This window comes from Melospiza georgiana, chromosome 9, assembly GCF_028018845.1.
Source record: "Melospiza georgiana isolate bMelGeo1 chromosome 9, bMelGeo1.pri, whole genome shotgun sequence".
In the NCBI taxonomy this organism is placed as follows: Eukaryota; Metazoa; Chordata; class Aves; order Passeriformes; family Passerellidae; genus Melospiza; species Melospiza georgiana.
The window spans coordinates 5390780-5411741 of record NC_080438.1 but is presented as its reverse complement, the minus strand read 5'-3'; the positions used below and the strand labels follow the sequence as shown (position 1 = coordinate 5411741).

Below are 20962 nucleotides of genomic sequence, written 5' to 3'. Positions count from 1 at the left end.
AGACAATGTACAAGGCTAACTCTACAGGGAGATGTTTGGAAAAGAGAAATCACTGCTCCAGTTACTGCAGCAGAAAAATCAATATTTCACTGGCCAAGAGAGTCTCCAAAGTGGCCCCACTTGGACACCAGGTATATTAGAAAAATGGAATGATGATGATAAAAAAGCCACTTTTGACCCTGAAGTGGAAGTGCATCAGGGTGCTGCAGAGACCTGAAGGGGTGGGTAAATAGCTGCAAATGAAAACAAAGTTGTTAACACAACAACAGAAGTCCTTCATAATGCTGCTACTGATCCCTAGCTTTAAATTAGTTTTATGACCATTCAAAATCAGAATACAACACCATTGTGCAATGCTAAAGATGGTGCACAGGAAACATCCTTAAACAGCCTGGAAAACGTGGTGGGAAGGACAAAATCACCTTCAAAGGAAAAGCAGAAAGTGGGGAAGGGAATAAGGAAGAGAGAGAGCTGGTGAGAGAGGAGAAGCTCAGCATTAAGAGCACACCTTATGTTCACTGAGGGTTTGCCCCTTGTTAGCAAACACTGGCATTGGTACAGGCTGCCAAAAACCTGTCTGGGGCTGGCACTGGTGCTCAGTGGATCAGGGAATACCCTAATCCAGAAAAAGGCAGTTCAGTTTTGGCCATGCAATTGGTAGAGTGAAGGAAGAGATGGAAAAGCAAAACCTGGGGTGTTTAGGAGGGAGTATGGCATCTCCAATGCAGGCAGCCTCCAACTCTGCTGCTCTAAGCAGTAAGATCAGCATCAATCAGCACCACCCCACTTTTTCCCTGCTGTGGTCACTTCATCTGAACCCACACTAACAAGAGTTTGTGACAACATAGCAAAGCTGTTTTAGAGACTGACCAAAGCTAAAACTAATGCACCAAAACCTTAAGTTCTGACTATGCTGCAGCTGTTCAGCTGCTATCCTGTCCATATGTGTTTCTCTGCTGCTTGCACTTATTTTGTGAAGCTCCTGCAGAGGAGACAGTCTCTGTCCTGCATCTCTGCAGCCCTGAGAAACCTCTCTCAGCCCTCAATTCAACCTGCTAGATTTGTGGGTCCTACAGAGAAAAAAATACAGTGTTTGAGGAGATGATGCACCTAATGTCATAGAAACTTCAGGTCTCTGAATTCTTACAAAACCTCTGCATAATATATGGGAAATAAAAAGTCAGTGGAAGCTGCTGACACTATTACAGCAGGCTGGGAATAAAACATTCCTACTATCAATAGCTACACTGAGCTCACTGGAGTTAGCAGACAGTCTGATCTCACCCAGACTGCACAACTTGGCCATTCCAGCTGCGAAGTGCATGATGCATTTTCAGCCTTTAGTTTTCTTTTTAAAGCAGGGAAACGGCACTGCTAGAAAATATATGGGTTAAGGACATCAGTGCTATTGCTGAGGCAGAACAATAATAACTTCAGCCATGATTTATATAGCTAATTTCAGAATAAAACCCTATCTGTTTTTAAAAAAAGACCACAGAATGACCTGATTTTGTATTTGGCAGTGATTACAGTTTATACTGGACAATGTTTCAACTCAGAAAGCATGCAAATAGAATATTTTATTAAAGTAACAGACAAAAGGGGTCTTTTCTTCTTTATGTGCCCTCTCCACTGCAACAGATTTTATCAGGCTGCAGCCAGACACACCAGCTTTCCTCTCACCTGAAGTGCCTGATTTTAAGTGAATTACTTCTCAAACCAATATCCATTTCTCTCTTCTATAGGCTCTATTTCTAGTTTATGGCCCATTTGTTCTGTTTTAAGCTACCCAAGATAATTTTTTTTTGGTCATCTAAAAGCTTCAGAGTGAAGAGTCCAGAAAAGAAACTTATATATCATCCACATTAGATGCTAATCCTGGGATTTGCTTTTATAGTGGCATCTAAAGCTTGTATACCTACATCATCTGAAGCCAACTCAGTGTTCTCTACTAGAGAAGAGTGTTCCTCATGGAGATATACAGTCTAACAATGCTTTTAAAGATGGTTATATTTAAATGAAAGCATCACAGCAAATCCTGTGACAGAACCCCCCCATTTCAGTCACTGTGCCACAAGGTTCACAGCCTGACTGCTTCATTCTCTGTAAGGAATCTTGAACCAGAGATCTGGGTTTAACAAAACCATTTCCACCTGCACCCAGTTTCCATGGTGCATTGCCAAATAAAAGGAGGAAACTGAAGGACTGGAGGGGTGGATTTGGAAGCAAAGTCAGGCTGTGAACCCTGTGCTGCAGCAGCTCACCTAATTCATGGCCTGTGTTGGTAGATCTCTAAGGGACCTTGCTTACAATTTTTCCTGTAAAAGAGAGTTTTAAAAATGGAAAAGGCAGAAAGGTACCTCTCACCCTTTCACCTGTGCACAATGCAGCATCATGGGCTGTGTGGGCCAACAGCTAAAATATTACAAAAAAGTGAGAAGAAATGTAAGACAGGGTGGAAAGGACAAGGACCTTAAGATGGTCATCCTGTTTCTGTGGTGAAGGCAAGGGAGGAACCAGCACAGAGACGCTGATCTAGCTGAAGCATCTGATTAGAAAAACCCACTTCAAGGAGCCATTCTGAACAGATGGATGCAATTGGGCAAGATGCAATTGTCAAGGGCAGAGCTTTTCTTAAGCAAAGTGTGAAAGAACAGGACATTATGAAAAGATGCTCCAGCTTTATGAATGGTTAAGAGAGAACCTTTAAAGAAAATAAAAATGTCAACCTGAAAAAATTTCTACTTCAGTCAAAATTACATTGCTTAAAGAAGTGATGCTGGCTTTCAGCTATTCTGCATACAGAAAAAAGGAACTGAAATGTGCATGTAATTAATAGTATAGTAAATCAATTTACCTCTTCCTTTTATAGCTCAAATACTACGTACCAATACTTTCTCCCTAACAATTTTAGGAATTGCTTACCTCATCAAGTCTTAAACTATAGATATATACATATATACCCACAAAAATACAGACACATATATAGCATTAAGCTCCATCAAATCAACAAATAAATTGAGAGCATATACAGAAACAGCACTTCTGTTTAAATGCAATACAAGACTGAGTGGGGCATGAAATGCTCAGAAGTCTCGGCTCTTCTATCCTTGAACAAATCACTGAATAAGTAATTGAAACAGTTTTCAAAATGTGAAAATCCTCTTAGCATGTGAGCAAGCCAAGGCAGGGCTAAGGCAGCTTTCTGAAATTGGCCACTACACTGATCACTGAATTAGTGTTTAGTATTATGGACTGTTCATTTTTATTTCTGCCAGGGGCAAAAAGGAGTGATCAAGTCAGTGTGCCCTGTTCCCTGCTTGTTTTTCCCAGTACTACTCAAGGAAGTCAGCTTTGAATCTTCCTTTATTAATTTTATAGCCTATGTGACAACTCATGCTATTCAACGGTTATGTTCCTTTTTCCACAAACTAAATGAAATTATTAAGCAAGACTAGCTGAAGCTGATGGAGAAGAAAAACCTTTGTCTCCATCATAACACATTAAACATGACTGTGTTACTATATGGGGTATGAAAGTAGACACTAACTCATTTCTTTGCTCTGATTATTTTTTAGGAGTTCACAAATAATGTCTTTCAAAATTCCAGCATTTCTTTTAATATGCCCCATTTTCCCCACATGTATTTATGGCTGAAAGATCAATTAGAATTCCATTGTGGGAAGTAATTTCAATTGGTTCAATTACCCCATATAATTGTTTCAGCAATCATAATATCAATCAAATATCCATTTTAATTTTTATTTAGAGATTCAATTACCAAACATCAAGCAGATGTAAACACTTCTTTCAGTACTTCTTTCCCTTTCACCTCTCAGCATCCTCTAAATCATAGAAACATGCATGCAGTCCTTTAAAACCTCCATGAAACTTTTAGGGCTTCCTAATGCTTCTTTCTCAACACACTTGCTGAGGACAAACCCATTTTGTTAGATCTGGGTGTGGGGACAGAGACACTCCCATCTGCTCCTACCCCATGAGCCCTCCAGCTCCAAAAGCCTTCCTTGATTTATCTGTGCCTTATCTCTCTGCCTTTCAGGTGGCACAGAATCCCAGTTATCTATTCATTGTCTTCACAGAAGAATTGTTTCATAGTGTTTTTACAGGAATATTTTAATCAGTGGCTGATCCATTTGGAGCTAGTGCTCATCTTTCCTTAGAGAGTCCCTTCTCATTCAAATGCTGCTAGTAGGCATTGTTGTTCAACTATTTTTACATGTAATTCACTAAAATTCAGAGAGATGACTATCAAGCAAGTCAATATTTTACACTCCAGCTTGAATCCATTTTTGGATTCAAAATGCAAGTTAATTTTTTGCCTCATAAGAGTTACAACCAAAGTAGAACCGGCCTGGAAATGAGAACACTCGAATGAAATGGCAAACTAGTGGTTGCAAGAATGATCAACATATCTCCCAGAGTCCAGAGAGAACAAATGTTGTCAGAACAAGTAGTTACAAGTCCATTAAAACTCCCCAAGGAGAAAGAAATGCAGAGTTGGTTAAACATTTATAGGCACCTGTGAGTTTTAGTTACTGTATGCATAGCACAGTACAGCTTCCTCCCAAAGCGACACCTGCTTTGCTCTCAGATCTTTGTGTTATCACCAAGAACCATTTAATCTAAGTGAATAAAAGGCTCCTTGTGCCTTCCCCACTGACTAATTCAAAAAAATAAAAATGTTAACAGCCATCTTTGCCCAGCCTAGGAAAACATGAGCCCACCCACAGGGATTGTAGTTGGAGCTACGGGAACATGCACAGCTTTACAGCACGCTTCAGGTAAAACCAGTTAAAATCCCCAGTATGGCTTTGTGGCATTTATAGAACAATATTATAAATCAGAAAGAGCAGCACTCATCATGATAACACATTGAGACTCCCAGAGCTAAGCTCTGCCTGGTTGCCTTAGAGATCCCAATAAATGCACTGGGTGATTTCTTTACCTGCCTTATCTCTGATAAAGGCACCCAAATGAAAAAGCCAGGCTGGGGCATGACACTGACACAGCACTGTGGCACTTAAAATGTCTCTGAGTAAAACTTCTCAACTGCAAAGACACTTCAGTCTTGGGCACAGTGGCCAACCTCATCTCTGGGGAGAGTAAGGAATAAAGGAAGGAAGAAACAATATCCCTTTGCTCCAAATCCCTTTTACCTACCTGCACAGCCAAAAGCTAGGTGATACCTAGAAGATGGGCTGAATTTGACACAACACACGTTAGCCTTGGCCTCAATGCTTGCAACTGAGTTGTCCAAGTTGGTAGACCACAGTTTCACTAGAGAAAGGGAAAAAGAGACATGAATCAACAAAAAACAAAAACATGAACTTCATCTGAAAGGCCTAAAATCTAGCTGTTTAATGAACAACATTCTGAAAAGCCTCAGTTGCTAAAACATTAGTGAGTCTGAAGGGTCAGCTGTCACTGGTGGTTGGCAAGTTTGAGAATATTCTCAAGACCACATTGTAAATATCAGAGCAGGTGATTTACCACATGCTATAATCTCAGTGCTTAAGGTTACTGCAGTGCAGATTCATACAACCAAGGACAGGAAGACTTACATTCTTTTTTGTTCCTTGTCACTGTGCTGGGATGCAAGAACTCCATGCTCCACAGCAAAATTGCTTTGCACAGAATAAAGATACCTAATTGCATGCACAGTGAGTGAGAACAACTTGTTTTATTCTTGAGAAACTGGCACAGACAGGAGAGAAATCAGTATGTTGGCTTCCTATGATGCAATAATCCCTTGGTACAAGAACTTCACTGTTCTATGAGAGTGCCTCATGAACACTGATTAAACTATGTGCTAGAAAGGGCTCTTCCACCAAGCACTCCAATGCTTCAGAGAATGACCAACAAAAAACACCAGGGCTTTTCAAAACACAGCCTTCCCCACCTGCCAGAAACTCTTCAAGCACCATTTAACCTTAAGATGAAGAGTACCAGGTGCTCCTCACATAGTTAATCTTATTATTAAAAGCTAAACAATGCACTGCATTTGGTCCAGATAAAGGAGCAGCAGATTGGCATCAAGCCCCACTGATTCATACAAGCAGAAAAAACAAACATCTCCCCTCCCTCTTTTCTTGATGAGTGGATCAAGCTGTACTGGAGTATCACAGTCTGAGGCTGGAAGCAAAGCAAGCTATGTTAAAGATGTTATTAACATATGTTTAACATATTATCAATGTTAAACATGCAGTTGCTACATGAAGGGTTAAAATCCCCTCAAGAGATCCCCTTGAGCTGCAAGGGCTTCTTCAGATCTGTGGCCAACAGATCCTCCAGTCTTCTTACTGAAAGATCACTTTGGAGGTGAAGTGAGCAAAAATGGCAAAACAACAGGAACCTTGCAAGCCACTGTGATCAATACATGAGAGATCAGCAATTTTATGGGGTGTCCCCCACCCTCTGAGGGGCCCTCTGTGTCACCTGCTGGCCAGCATTTCCCAGGGGCTTTGAGGGAGAGGCAAGGCTTCCAGCTGGATTATCCAAGGACGTTTTAGAAGATGAAGGAGGAACACTGGCAGGTTGGTTCCAGTGTTCTTTTTGATAGTATGGCAAGCAATGAAAGCAACAAGGCTGGGCTGATTCTGACCATACAAGGATGGAGGAAACAGCACAGCTCAGGGCACACCAAGGAATCATTGTAAATACAGCACTGTGTGCATATCTGGCAGCTGCCTGGAACCATCAGAAAGCAGCACACAAAGACACCAGCAGAAATACAAACCCCAGGGGCAGATTCTGTTTGCCCAGAAGCATTATGTAAAATTCAATGAAAACAGCACCCAGCCTCAGGTTGGTTTTCAGAAATAAATGCATTCTCATTGATCAGAGCTATAATACTCATCCTAAACACCTGGCTACATTTTTAAATGAAAGAACAGCTTTGCAAGCATGGCTTAAGAAGCTCTCTTCTCCCAGGCAAGATGAGATGATAAAGCCTCTCCACCATGTTCTGCACTTGGGAACAGAGGGGAATAGGGAAGAATTTCGGAGAACAAGAAAATATTTACATTTTGCTTAAAAGAACAGACACCAAGAGATGAGTAGTCTAAGTTCTGGTGGCAGTAAAGGCCATCAAGTTTATGGATGAGATAAGAAGCAAATAAAACATGTTTATGAGAGAACAGTGTCAGCAGACAACACCACTTCAACTTGAGGAGTGTGGGGTGGGTACATGATCTCAAGTTCAGAGCAATACTCTGCCAAAATCTAGTATTAAAACAACACAGGCTTTCTTTGAAGCTTCCCATCCAGGTACTTAAAGCTGCATCCAAAGCAGCCAAGTCTCTCCTTGACCCCCCCAACAAACAAATGGCCATTTGGTCCCAGCTCAGTATCAAAAGCTAATTGAGGGCTCTGCTTCAGCTTGGCTCCTTTTTTCATTCAAGCTTGCAGGTCATAAGCTGAGCCATTTAATCTGGTGAAGAGACAATCCATGTGCTCAAAGTCATCATAATATTTTTTACAAGTGACAGGCACAGATTAGAGCCTGCAATTTCTGTGATCTAACTGCTGTGAGATATGCAGGGCTCCAATTAAATCTTAGTCAGTACCATAAAAAGGATAGATGGGACACATAACAACACATAATGAAACATGTCAAGTTTTACCTAGAACTGCCCATTATTTTTTAAAAAGAACTGACAGGTTAATAAAGCATAATTCATAAGGGTAGAGTTTATTTGCTGCAGCTTTCATGGGTTTTGCTAGGGTCGAGGCAGTAATTATCCAACACAGATGTCTTGGTAACATCCAGAATTGTGTTGATGAGACAAGCAACCATCTGAGATTGACTATTTCTGAAACACATGTTCTCAAAGCATATTTTCTCTCATTTTGCAGCTGCTGAGAGACATCTTTATGTGGCTAAATACCTATCCCTCACTATTGTATTAAAAAGTTGCCTCCAGAACAGTTTTTTCAGTTTAAAATGTTTTGGCCTTTTCAAGATATTTTTTTAGTTGAAGATTTACACCAAATGTGTAAGTTCATCAGTTAATTTTCCATGCATCAGTTCTGTGTCTAAACACTGACTGGAAGAGGCAGAAGCTTGTACTACAATAGCTGAAGGTTGATGTTCACAGTTGGTACACCGAGTAAGGATGTTTCATCCAGCCTGTCACTTCTGAGTTCTTATCTGCTCATCTGCTGCTACTCTGGAGAAGCTCTAAGCCAGGAATAGGATCTTGCTACCAGAAAATTCATTTGCAGAGATTAGCAGAATCCCTAGGAAAGGAGAAAGCTGCTGAATTGTCCTGCTAGGCAGAATTTTGGATCCACTGCCTCATGCAGGGGTCAGGAAGGTGGTGTAAACTGGTGACTGGCAGTAGGCAGTGACTGCAGGGCACTCTTTGCATAAGGCACAGACTTTACTGTCAATAAAAAATAAACATCAACATCATCTTGACTTCTTCAAGGCAATTGCACTAAATCAATCCAACAACCTCACAAATCTCCAGAAAATTACTGAATTTTTAGCCAGAAAAATGACCAAACTGAAGGTTCAGCTAGATATTTTGAGAGCAATAAATACCAACACCTCAAGTCAAGCGAAGCCGAAGGAACGAAGCATCAATGAAAATGAAGTCCCAAACAATCCAGTGGAAGTTGGTGGAGCAGACTCCACCAGTCTCAGGCCATTTCCCCTCTGTAGAAGGCTTTTTTTTTTTTTAATGAAGTCATATCTGCATATCTGTGTTGGCTTGCTGAATTAAGTGCACTGTAAAAAAAAATAGCTGCAGGACTAGTACCAGGGTCTCATTTATTGAGGCAGCATGGAAATTACTTTCTTTAGATGTAATGAGACACAGGCCTGCATTCCTCCTTGCCAGGAGACAATGAAAAGTAACTATTGCTACAAACTCAGAGCTCTCAGTGCTCCTGCTCTATCCTACCTCTCACTTTTGAGCCAGGAATAATGAAGAAACTACAGATGTAAAACCAGGATGCTTTCTTAATTTGAATTTATCAGTGCTTCTTCTATTTTCTTCAGCTTCAGAGAGCTTCAAAAACAGTCAGACCACACAAATATTTGATCATCTCAAAGAAATGCATCTATCCCAGTGAAGACAAATTCTACCCACAGAGCATCACCAAATATTTCACTGTCCATCATCTGCTAACTTTACAATAGCCATGAAACTCCACCCCCAATTCAGAACAGACAGCTGAAAGTCATTAGCTAAGTGGATTAGCTCTAGCCCTGTCCTGGTACTTTGATGCCATCATTTTGCCTTGACAAAATTCATCTTTTCTTCTCCAAGAGCAGAAATTCACCCTTTCGTACTTACATGAGTATCACAGCTCCTGCCATTATTATGTGCACAAAAGAATTTAAATTAAGGCTGTGCCTACTCCCCAAGCTCCTTGCAGAACAAGTAAACACCAATTTTGCTCACTGCTATCTAGTTAGAGTATACCTTTGGGTCCCTACAGACATACACAAGCACTTCTGCCCCTTGAAAAAGAGAGTGCATAACAACTGTAGATGAAAGTGAAGGGTTTGTACACACACTAGTTATTCTAAGTACAATAATGCTTTTATGCTGTCATTATCTGCTGTGAAAGTAGGAAGATCTTCCACAGATAAGCATATTCTGGATTATTTTCATCTCACAAGATGGACAATGCAAGAACCTGGGGCCCAGGGATGCTGCTGCTAATTACAGGATAATAATTTTCTGCCTAACAGCACTGTTAGCATCCCTTTTGCAGTGCCTGAGCCCTGGCAGAGAGAGCTGGAAAGGATTTTTCATTCATAAGCACCTTCTCCAACACATATCTACTTTCAGAATTAGCTTCTGACTTGAAAAAAAGAGGAGAGACAGGCAGACACACAGCAAGCAGGAAGAACTGGCAAAGCTGTCCCTTTTTTGGCTGCCTTGTCCTGACCACTTGACAGGGAAATGTGATACTTGTGCTTTGTGATGAGATTAGCTCCCGCACACCCGGTGTGGCCTCAAAGGGGCAGAGAAATCAAAGGGGATAGGAAAAGTAGATAAAGGATCTCTCCTGCCACTCTACCTGGCCACACATGTATTATTGTGTATTAAAACTGACCAGGATTCAGCCAAACCACCATGAACACTAGCAGAAGGACAAAATTTTAAGTTAGGCAGGTTACAATGAAGACATGTGTCATGAGTGTTACCATTCCCTCACATTTAATCCTTTCAGTGTGATCAAATGGAAGATGGACACTACAACATTAATGTGGACATTTTGCTGCTATTGATCTGTACCTCAAAAACTTCTAAAATCTCTGCTGAGACTCAATTTGTCTCTAAAGGGCTCTTAATATATGCAAATCACAGGCAAGTCATGGTAAAAAATAGAGGATAAAATGTTCCAGACCAGTTTTATCCACCAAAACCCCAATACACCTTCAAAAGACCTTTGTGAATTGAAATGCAGGTTATGTGGATCTGCAGGCTTTATTAGAATAATTTCTAAGTAAACAGTACACTTCTACAGACAATTACTGAAGAAGTGAACAGTTAAAATGAAGACAGAAGCTCTGCCTGCAGCTGGGCTTTGCAAAACTGGACACCTTGTTAACATGCTAATAAATGCAGATCCACCTGCCAGATTAGCTTTTTATATGCATGGCAAGAGTGGGGAGCACTGATGAAGAGGCTGTTAACTTACAAGGTGAATATTCACTCCTGCTGCATTTAAGCACACAGAAAACATACCTGTCTTCCACCACAAAAGGAAGGGGAAGTGTACTGAAAACATTTTAAACTCACCTTAAATAAAAAATAATCACTAAAGTTTTATAAATGGAATTACCAGCTTTGGGAACTGTAGTGACAGGACAAGGGGAGGGGTTTCATACTGCCAGAAGGCAGGGTTGGATGGGATATTGGGAAGGAATTCTTCCCTGTGAGGGTGGGCAGGCCTTGGTACAGGGTGCCCAGAGAAGCTGTGGCTGCCCCTGGATCCCTGGAAGTGTCCAAGGCCAGGCTGGGTGGGGCTTAGAGCAACCTGGGACAGTGGAAGGTGTCCCTGCCCACAGCAGGGGCTGGAAAAAAATGAAAAATGAGCTTTAAAGGTCCCTTCCAACCCAAACCATTCTATGACTCTATTATTGCCAAATGTAATTGAGGAACATTAATTTCTTTTGGAACAGCATTTAAAAGCTTTTTGGAAGAGTGCTCCAGAGCACTCTTTGTAAGAGCAGCTTACAAAGTTTAGCACTGATGAAAAATTAATTTATCATTTCAAAGCAAATCACGAAGAGCCCTGTCCAGAGCTCTCTATCAGCCCATCTGGGGGAAGTGATCTCCACTGCTTAGGAAAGGAACTTTTAAGCTCTTGCTGTTAAATAACTCTGATTCGATACTGTAAACATTACAGATAAAACTCTTATTCATTAGAGAGGAAGAATTCTACACCTCCCTCAGTGCTATCCTCTTCTTCAGGAGCTTCCTATATAGAAGAGGAACATTTTTTACCACCATGTAAAAGGGCTTGGCTGAAGGGCTTTTTCAAATGGGCCCAGGAGTGTGGAAGGCTGAGAGCTGCTCCCAGCACTCCTACACAATCCACCATCCACGTCCTTAAAGCTCCAAGAAACACAGTCTTTAACATGCAGAGCTACAGGTAAAAGAGCAGCAGGCATTCTTTAACTGCTGCTGTTTTACTGACAGCCTTGTTTTTGAAATATAAATACATGCTGTTCTTTTGAAAGGCCCCGAGGCTTTAACTCAACAAGTTTAACTAATGTTAAAACACATTTTGGTTTGTTTGGAGGAGAATGTTAGCTGAGAGTACATTACACAAAAAAATGTGAAGCAAGAGATGTTAATCCAAACAAAGCCTCTCTTTTTCTAAGATCCAAACTGTTCAGTAATATCTTGCCACATTACCTCAGCAATTACAATACTGAAGGCAGCTGAGGAATCAGCTTCTTGAAATAGCACATTTTTGTTCTTCCCATTGAATACACAGAGCTTGTGTCTTCTATACAGAGTCTGAAATAAAACATTACCTTTGGCATCATCAGAGCCTGAAGCCAATAGCTTAGGGTCCATCAAGTTAAAGTCAACACTCCAGCACCTTTTCTCATGCTCCTATTGAGAGAAACAAGAACAACATTGCAAGGTAGTGAGCTGCAATATGATAAAAATAGTAAAGGAAAACATACATGTTTGGTGTAAATTGTTAGCAGGGACCAGGAGACAGAAGCTTACTATGTTTAGCAGTTTTTCAAAAAATATCTTTTCTCCTAATCAGATTGATCCTATCAATATGCTAGACATGCCAGGAAAGCAGAGAACACTAGACTGGCTTTTTTAAAAATTAAAACTGATTTCATTTTTACTTGGAAAGAGGAAAAAAAAAAATCAGGATATACACATTAAAAACCTGGTTTTGCAGCATTATTTGACTGTCTGTGGTTCCACCATGACCAGCTGCTTATTCTAGATTGTAGCTGTATCTTTCAATATTAATAAGCAATTTTTAAGTATTTCCCAATACTGACAAGATGCTCATTTCAACCACCTCCTTTCTGAAAGTCCAGGAAATCCTCACCTTCCTGCTGAGATATTAAGTAAGTCTCCTGGAGTCTAATCCTCTGTTTTACCACTGAAAGAAATATTATTAAGACTGCACACTCTTCCTCAAAACACAGAAGAGCTGTAATTGCTATGCTATCCATCCCACATGAAAGCAGAGCATTACACTGAATAAAATCTGAAATTCAGTCAAAACCCTTGTGTAAAGCCTTCACACAGGCTTACAAGACAAAAAGCTCACAAGGATGAAGTCACTAAAGGGTTTCAGTACATGCAAAGCAGATGTCAATGTCTCTATGCAAATCCAAATAAAAAATTTAAGTAATCTGATAGGAAGCAAAATGAGTTTGTTTTAACACAAGCAACAGCTGGTCGTCTCTAGGTTCATTATTCAGCCTCAAAGAATTGCAAAATGTATTTGAGGGGAAAACAGACTAGATTTATTCTGTCCAGTATAATTTCTCGTTCATTGAGATATGCAAAGGATTAGTGAAAACAGGCATTATAAAATGACTAAAAAACAATGAGAAGGTAAACGGTGGCCTAAATAAGAACTTTTTAAAAAACCTTCCTCTCTTGTTTCATAATTACCATTGAAATCAACTGCAAAACTCCCATAGTGACATATTAGGACTGAAACAACAAACTTGAGTTTCCTAGATTCGCACAATTCCTCACTAGCTTACAGGACAGGGGTTAACAAGGCTCCTTCTGTCTGGAAATGAAGATCTGCATTAATCAGTAAATTTTAAATCTGCTGATTAGACATAAAACTTATGTTGAACTGTCAAGGAGTCTGTAGTTCATCCATCATCACTGACCAGTTCCAATGGACTGTGCTACCTACACCACAACCTGCAGCACCTCCAGCCTCCTCCCAAACACAACAGCCCTCTTCCAACCTCCTTGTTCTGATCATGAGCTCCTCAGAAGCCATTAGATACAAACACGATGTTTGAGTTTCACAAAGAAACAAAATGCCAGAAACTCGTCCTTGTGCGGGGACGGACCTGCCTTGCTCTGCCTTGTGCTCCCTTCTCCCACAGCCTCATTCAAGGCTGCATTTTGCTCTTCTGCATCTCGAGCACCTGTGCTGGCCATCACTACAGTTTTACAAAAGGCTTTTGACAAAGACTGAAGTGTGCTGTTATCTTATTGCAGGGGTTCCATACTGCTGTCTCCTTATCACAAGAATTCCATTCCTTCCTGGTGTTTCCCATGAGCAGCTCCTCAGAGCACTGACTCTTCCTTCTTCACAAAGCAGCCAACTGACCCCAGCTCCCTTCTCACCCAGCCACCCCACACTTTTATAGCACTCTTCTTCTCATTGGTCACAGCTGTGGCCTGTTAAAGTCAGGCCTATTCCTGATCTTTGATAATTGGCCCAGCTGAAACTCCTTAGGGGTAAGATTACTTTCTACACTATCTTTATTTTTCCTTATATTCTATGCCCCTACAGAAGTGGAACAGGTATGGAGCAAATGAAGCTTCTAAAGAAAGGTGATACAGCTTCCAGGAACTGATTTCTCCTTGTGTAGATTCCCTACCCAAAAGCAGCAGCAGAAAAACCTAACTGCCTCACAACTGTGAGAGGAAGACAGAGCTGCCTCCCTTGGAGGACTACAGCTCAATAAAGCTGTGCACATGAGAGGCATTTCCCAAACAGGAGGAATATCAATTTCCTGTGGAACAGAAAGGCCTTTTGCTGGACTAGGAGCAGCACCTCAGACTGTACATGCAACAGGAAATGTTCCTTGCTGGGTGTGTGTTACCTGGTAGACCTTGGATCTCTGTCCTGTGAATCCATCCCAAAGGATGACGGTGCCCTCATAGTCACTGCTGGCTAGCAGGTTCTTGTGGTAACTACTCCAGCTGATACAGCTTAAAAAGAGCAAACCCTGGTCAGTCTTGCAGTAAATCAACATACAACACAAAAACCACTCTTGGAATACATTAGGCAATGAGTATCTTTGCAAAGTAGACAGCACCTTGATGAAAACACCCCACTGAAACATGCAGCTTAGGGGAAAAAAAACCAAAACCCATTAGAAATAGAACAAACATTATTCCACAAATTAAAAGTAAAACTTTGTTTGCTGAAGAGATATTTGCCCCTTGATATGAAGTGCTAGGATCTAGAGTTTTTTAAAAATGCAATTATTTCAAACACTGATTTTTTTTTGCTATTTGAATACCACACAAATTCTCAGAGAGCTCAAGGTTTGACTCCTTAACCTCTCAGCAATAGACACTACTGTTATTATTACCATAAACAAATTATTATACCATAAATTAATAATAATTACCATCATACTATATTATACTATATTATTATACCAAATTATTATTATACCATATACTACTTACCTAAGAGTAGCTGTATATGTAAAATTCATAGATGCATGGACAGTAAATCAACCTCTCCTGCAGCACACAGCTAATATTCTATATATGTAGCTATGTGCACATGAAAATTTGACTTCTGAGAAAATACTTCCAGCTTTCCATAAATGCTAAAAATGCCTTCACATCCAGGAGGAAACAGCAATTTGTTTACTATGAATATTTTAGGAAATGCTTCTGATCAAGAACTGGAAAATGTATCACACAGGATTTTATTTCAAGCTGAATTGAGGGGCTGTGCAAAGCTAAATGATGATTCCACTGGCAAAATCTAATGATCAGCAGAGAAAACAAGAGCAGCAGCACTGCCAAGTCACACTCGCAGCATTCTGGCACCATGCCTCCACTCTGACTCCCAATGACAGAGGTAAGAAAATTTGTAATACTTGTTCACCAATTTCTGGACCATCTGGCAAAGAAGCATGCCAGTAGGTATCAAGTGTGATGCACAGAGCAGAAGCTGAGCTGACAGATCCCATTCATGCGGGTCCTCGAGCAGCTCTGACACGCATAACTGGATCATGGCAGCCTTGGGGCCAAGTTTTAACCAACAATACAAACCAGAAGTCCACAATTCTGTAACTTCTTAGTACTGCTTTGATCAGAGCAGCTACACATTGAAATACGATACAGATACATGGATACTGATTTAGGAGTATTATACCTTGCTAAATTCTTGGTTCCTCTATACCCTTCAATCCTGTTTTCCTTAATAATTTACACACAGAAGAGGAAAAACCCTTTTCCTTTCTCATGGTAGTTAAACATTTATTTTTCCATTAGTTCAGTAGCAGTAAGCAACACTGGCATTCTGCTCCTGACTATGCTGCAACTTAACAGCATTCCTTGGTTTTTAAACTTTACATTCAGAAACTTAAAATTTTATTTACCCAATATAAGTCATCATTTTTAACCACCAGCTGCTAAGATGATGGTTGCAGTGATACAGCTCATGCAATGGTTTCCCTGGCTTTACCTCTTCCATGATTTGTCATTAATGAGAAGATGTTAAGTAAAGTATCCCTAACCCTTGTAGGCATGAGAGTTGTCCACAAATGCACCATCAAGGAGCCATCATTATTTCAGTTCTACTTCCATTAGGTTCCTACACAGAAAAGCAGGTGTTGACAGGCTATGATTTACTAGAAGCCTTATTCCAAGAAGCTTAGTGACTCCCCGAGTTCCAAATGGAGCTGGCAGGCACTGCCCACCAGTTCCATGAGGTGAAGGTTGCAGCAGCCCAGAGTTAACCACATCTGACACCTGGAGTCATGTTTCCAGCTGGAGCAGTCTCTGATGGAAGCAAAAGCAGCTCAGAGCCCTAGAGCTCCACCACACTGAGCTGGGGCTGGGAACAGTCTCCAGCCGCTGGCAGGGAGGTAGAAACCACACCACAGGACACCTTTATCAGTCCAAACCTGTCCTCCCAACCAGATTATCTCCTCTCAAGTCAGGGCTTCAAGGAGCTTAAGGAAGAAAGGAAATTATCTGTGAGTGAAGCCATCATGTACAAGCAGAAAGAATACAACCCAGAGCCATATCTTAAAAAGCCATCTCCTATCTGGATGGCTTTGAGAGGACATCAGACAACACCAGCAAGTGAAAAGGTTGCTAGATGAAGGCTGATGTGCTGGTGACACTTTGGGTGCTTAGAGGATGAATATTCTCTTCATACTCAGGTGGAACAATCGCATAACCACATCTTGTCAAAAAAGAAATCACCCCAGACAATGAAAATTAAGAATTACTGAGCAGGTAGAAAGATGTAAAGGACAAGAGTTTAACAGTTCTGTTTGAGATGCGATAGATTTAAAATACTTCACTGATGGTACAAATGGAGAAAAACATGCTTTCTGTGCCCAAAAGCATTTTCATTAGTTCTGGCACAGCAAAGATCCCACTGCAGCATGATGGTGTTAAGCAAGGGGTTAACATTCATTTGGAAAGCATTTATAGACAGACTTAGAGGGGAAAACAGGAACTGACAGGTGAAAAATGGTTAGGGATTTGCAGCCACTAAGTGGTTCAATTAACATCCTCTAAGTCACACACACCATAAATCTTTCATTTTTAAGTAATATGATTAAAAGATCATAGTAAGACAAAATCAACTCTGTTCCAGCTCTCTGCCTTAATTCTGCCCTCATTCCCACCCAACTTTCTTTACAAAGTCTGAAACTAGAGCTTTTCCTTTAACATTCCAATACCTAAGCTTCTTTCTAATTTAAATTCTTCAAATTAACCTTTGTAGAGGGCAATTTAGGGTTAGATCAGGTAGAGGGGAGCTCCCTTTGCAGGTAGGCTGTCCTTTCATAGAAATCACAGAATGCTTTGGGGTAGAAAAAAACTTAAATGTCCCCTCATTCCATTCCTCTGCCAGGGGCAGGAACTCCTTCCACCATCCCAGGTTGCTCCAAGCTCTGTCCAACTTGGCTTTGGACACTTCCAGGGATGGGGCAGCCACAGCTTCTCTGACAACCCGAGTTGTACCACCCTCTGAGCAGACAGCTTCCTAACACAACCTAAACCTCTCCTCTTTCAGCTTAAAACCATTCCCCCCTTGTCCTATCATTCTCTGCACCTCTAAAAGTCACTCTGTAAGAAGTCCTTTGGTTGTATCCTCTGGCATCTGTGACAATCCACACCAGGAAGAAGGCTGTCCTGGACCTGGGATGTGTTTCTCTTCCATATGGCTTTCCAGGGACCTGCAGAGGCCTGAGAACTCTCTGCCACATTCCCCTTAAGGGAGCCACTGATCTTTCTTCCATGCCCAACACAGGCAATTTTGCTGAAGCTTTAAAGACATCTATTTTTTTTTTGGGTTCCCTTGAGATGCCATCATGGGTAACAAACTCAAAAAAGGCATAAGGGAGCAAGCTGGAGAAGGGCAAAGGAAAGTCAAAGGTGATATGAACCAAAAATGCAGCTTACACAGTCCTCAGATTAACTATCAAGCCCCTAGAAATTAATGAAAATAACCTTTTGTAAACAACCTTTAGATGGTCTGCAGCCACATCCAGGAGAAACTGAAGTATGAAGGCTCTGAGATATTATATAAAAATCACTACCTAGGGCTGAGAGAATGTATAATTCACTGGACTAAAAGGCATTGTGTGATGCCATCTTTTATTTTAAGTACAGTAGCTGTATTTTTTCCCCCAGTTTTTGCTTTGTTCTTTAATCCAGAGAGAGAGTGATAGTCACACCCCAGAGATTTATCTTATCAGAAGTTGTGATAGCTTTCCTTTCTAGGGGATTAAGCTGGAGAAACTGTAGTTGAAAGCTAATCACCAACCTCAGAAAAACCCTCCTAACCTCAGCATCTGATCCAGCCACACAGAAATCCTGACCCTGTAGAGATTCATGTGCATCCTTCATTTTATTCAGACACACAAGTGGGCCAGCTCAGTTAGTGTTGTCAGTTATGCTGATCTTTCTTTCATGAGACAGTATTTTTACGGCTAATATGTCTCAAATCCAGCTCAAGCTACCCAGTGTCAACCACTCCTCTGGCAGTGAGAGCTAAATCAAGTTAAAGCTTTTAATAAGGCACAAACTCCTGTGGTCTGATCTGCTTCTGAGCACCAAGTGCTTCAGACCCACTCTGTCACCATGAGCCAGCTGATGACTGGTAGTTTTAGGACTGAAATGTTTTTAAGAGCATGATCTACTACTGCAAAGGACATCCACATGAATAACAACACGAAACAAATACTTCAGAGACATATGGAATTACATTACTGTGATGAATGTTTTAAAATAAACCCCTTTTTTCCTAATCAATTCAAAGAAAACCTCTGCTATGGTTAAAGACAAATACTTCTGGAGAAAAATTTCATCTTCTTGCAAAGTGAATCAGTGATTCCAAAAACCTGAATTAATGCAAGTTGAAGACATATTTCCTTATAACCTGTTTATTGTCAAACATCCTCTGCATTGGAAATACAGGCACCCAACACAACCAGCTCATACCATTCCAAATTGCAGAGTCTACAATGAAAAAGACAATATGACAAGTTTTTGCTTAATTTAAAGTTAATAGCAAGAAGTGGCTGCCATTTTCAAAGCTGACAGCAATACACCCATGAAGCACTATTAGGATATAGCAATCACATATTTGATTTATTGACACCAAAAAATGAAAACTGTAAAATATTAGCAGCCTCCTAAAAAAGAAAGAATACTGATGCCTTGCTTTTACTGCAATTGACTAAACAGATGCAGCTGATTTTGGAGGTTTGTGGTAACATCTATCACTGAAGTACAGATGCTGCAAACACACGGTGGTGAGCATGCAGAATACTAAACACGGATTTCAAAAGCGTGTTTACCTAACCACACTCACACATCACCTGCTGTAGATTAACAAGGCCTAAAGCCAATTTTTTACCTGAATGCTAGATCTCCTTTTTTTGTCTCCCCCTGTGACCTATGGCAAAACAACAAATGTGCCTCCTGAATAAATCAGAGCAGAGCTGTGGCTTGCTGCTAGCCATTCCTCTTTGTCCTTTCCCATCTCCTGCACGGGGGAGCTGCAGATTAGTGCCTGCCATAGCTAGGGACACAGCAAGTCATAATTAGCTCACAGGGTGCTGTTTATAGCTGCTACACAATGCCAGGATTTGTTTCTTGTACTGAAGCTATGAATCTGTAAATGGGATTTTTATGAGGATTTATGTGTCATCTTGTGTTTTTCCTGGAAGCTTATGCCACTGTTGTTCCCAGGGGATGCGATGCACATTTACCAGAAACCCAACACACCGACTTCCTCCCCGCTCTTCAAAATAGGGATAAGAAGGCTTAGCAGATGATGAAAAAAGAATGTATTTAAGAAGCAGGTGGGTGTAAAAAAAGGGGGTTGGAAAAGAGGAAGAGACTCAGCTACAGCTGGTACCAGGGCTCTGCTCCAGGAAAGCCTACAATCAATTACTGCTGGCACGAAGCTCAAGCTTTCAGCAGGCACCCAGCTGGCACACGGCAGAGCAGGGCTGGGCTGGCGCCAGCCCCGGCCCAGGCACGGGCTTCCCTTCCCGCAGCTGCTCTGGGCCAGACTTGCTCTTGGCCAGACACAAGTCCTCACAAATGCTGTCACCTGTCTGCTTTTATAAAAGCCCATCAGAGCCTCTGCTCCTCTGAAAGCTGAGTCACCAACATCATCGCTAATGATTTATGTTCCAGCATCATTGCTCTGAACAAGGTTAACCAGGATCAATTTAACCAGGAGAGACATGTCACCAAATCCCATCTGCACACAGACCCCTGCATCTCTGCCAAGAAGAAAAATACCACCTATTTGCTAGAGCAGAAATATGTTTGTCTTTGATAACAGAAGGGGCACTCACAGGTAAAGTCTCCTGGAGAAGCTGCACTTTCACCCAAATTAAGATCAACGGCTTTAAACTGAGGCTTTTTACAAAGAGCAGGCTCCACTTATTTAGATTTTTCTATTACAATATGGGCACATTTTCAGCACACTGCAATATTCCATAATGAAATTGCAGCCTTCATCTCTAACTTCTCCCTCAAGCTATGCCACTTCAGAAAAGCAAGCAATTATGCTGCTTGACGCTGCAGCAGCGAGCCCCGGCACCGGTGACTGGCAGCACAGCTAATGGATATAGCAAGGATGCCTCTGACTGACAGACCAACTTTATTTGTCAAAGCCAAAAGCACCTACCTGCCAAAGGAAGCCTGATATAATTGGAGGAGGTTGATGGGGGGAAAAAACCCCCACCATTTATTTCTTCAAAAGAATGAGAGAAACTAGGGCAAGAAAATGAGAGAGGACCCAATCCCCCTCTGCTGAGGAAGACGGTCAGGGGACAGTACATTTAGCATTGTCATATACACATAAATATATACGTGCATGAAATTTGAGAATGAGAAAAATCTTGGAAGCAAGCAGCATCCTGGCTGGAGCACAAAGCCAACATGAGTAACACCAGAGAAAGCCCTAATGTGACCCTCCTCAGCTGTGGAGGAAGGGGGAATTAACAACTCTCAGG

General features: G+C 41.2%; 1 protein-coding gene across 1 annotated transcript in view; it reads right to left on the bottom strand.

The window, feature by feature from the left end:
- COP1 (COP1 E3 ubiquitin ligase) overlaps window positions 1–20962 on the bottom strand; it is a 124972-nt gene that overhangs the window by 49372 nt on the left and 54638 nt on the right. Inside the window, exons 13-15 of the mRNA XM_058030602.1 lie at window positions 14327–14435; window positions 12026–12107; window positions 5182–5298 (exon numbers count right to left, since the gene is read on the bottom strand). Coding sequence (XP_057886585.1) covers window positions 5182–5298; window positions 12026–12107; window positions 14327–14435 — 308 coding nt within the window. The remainder of the gene's footprint in view (window positions 1–5181; window positions 5299–12025; window positions 12108–14326; window positions 14436–20962) is intronic.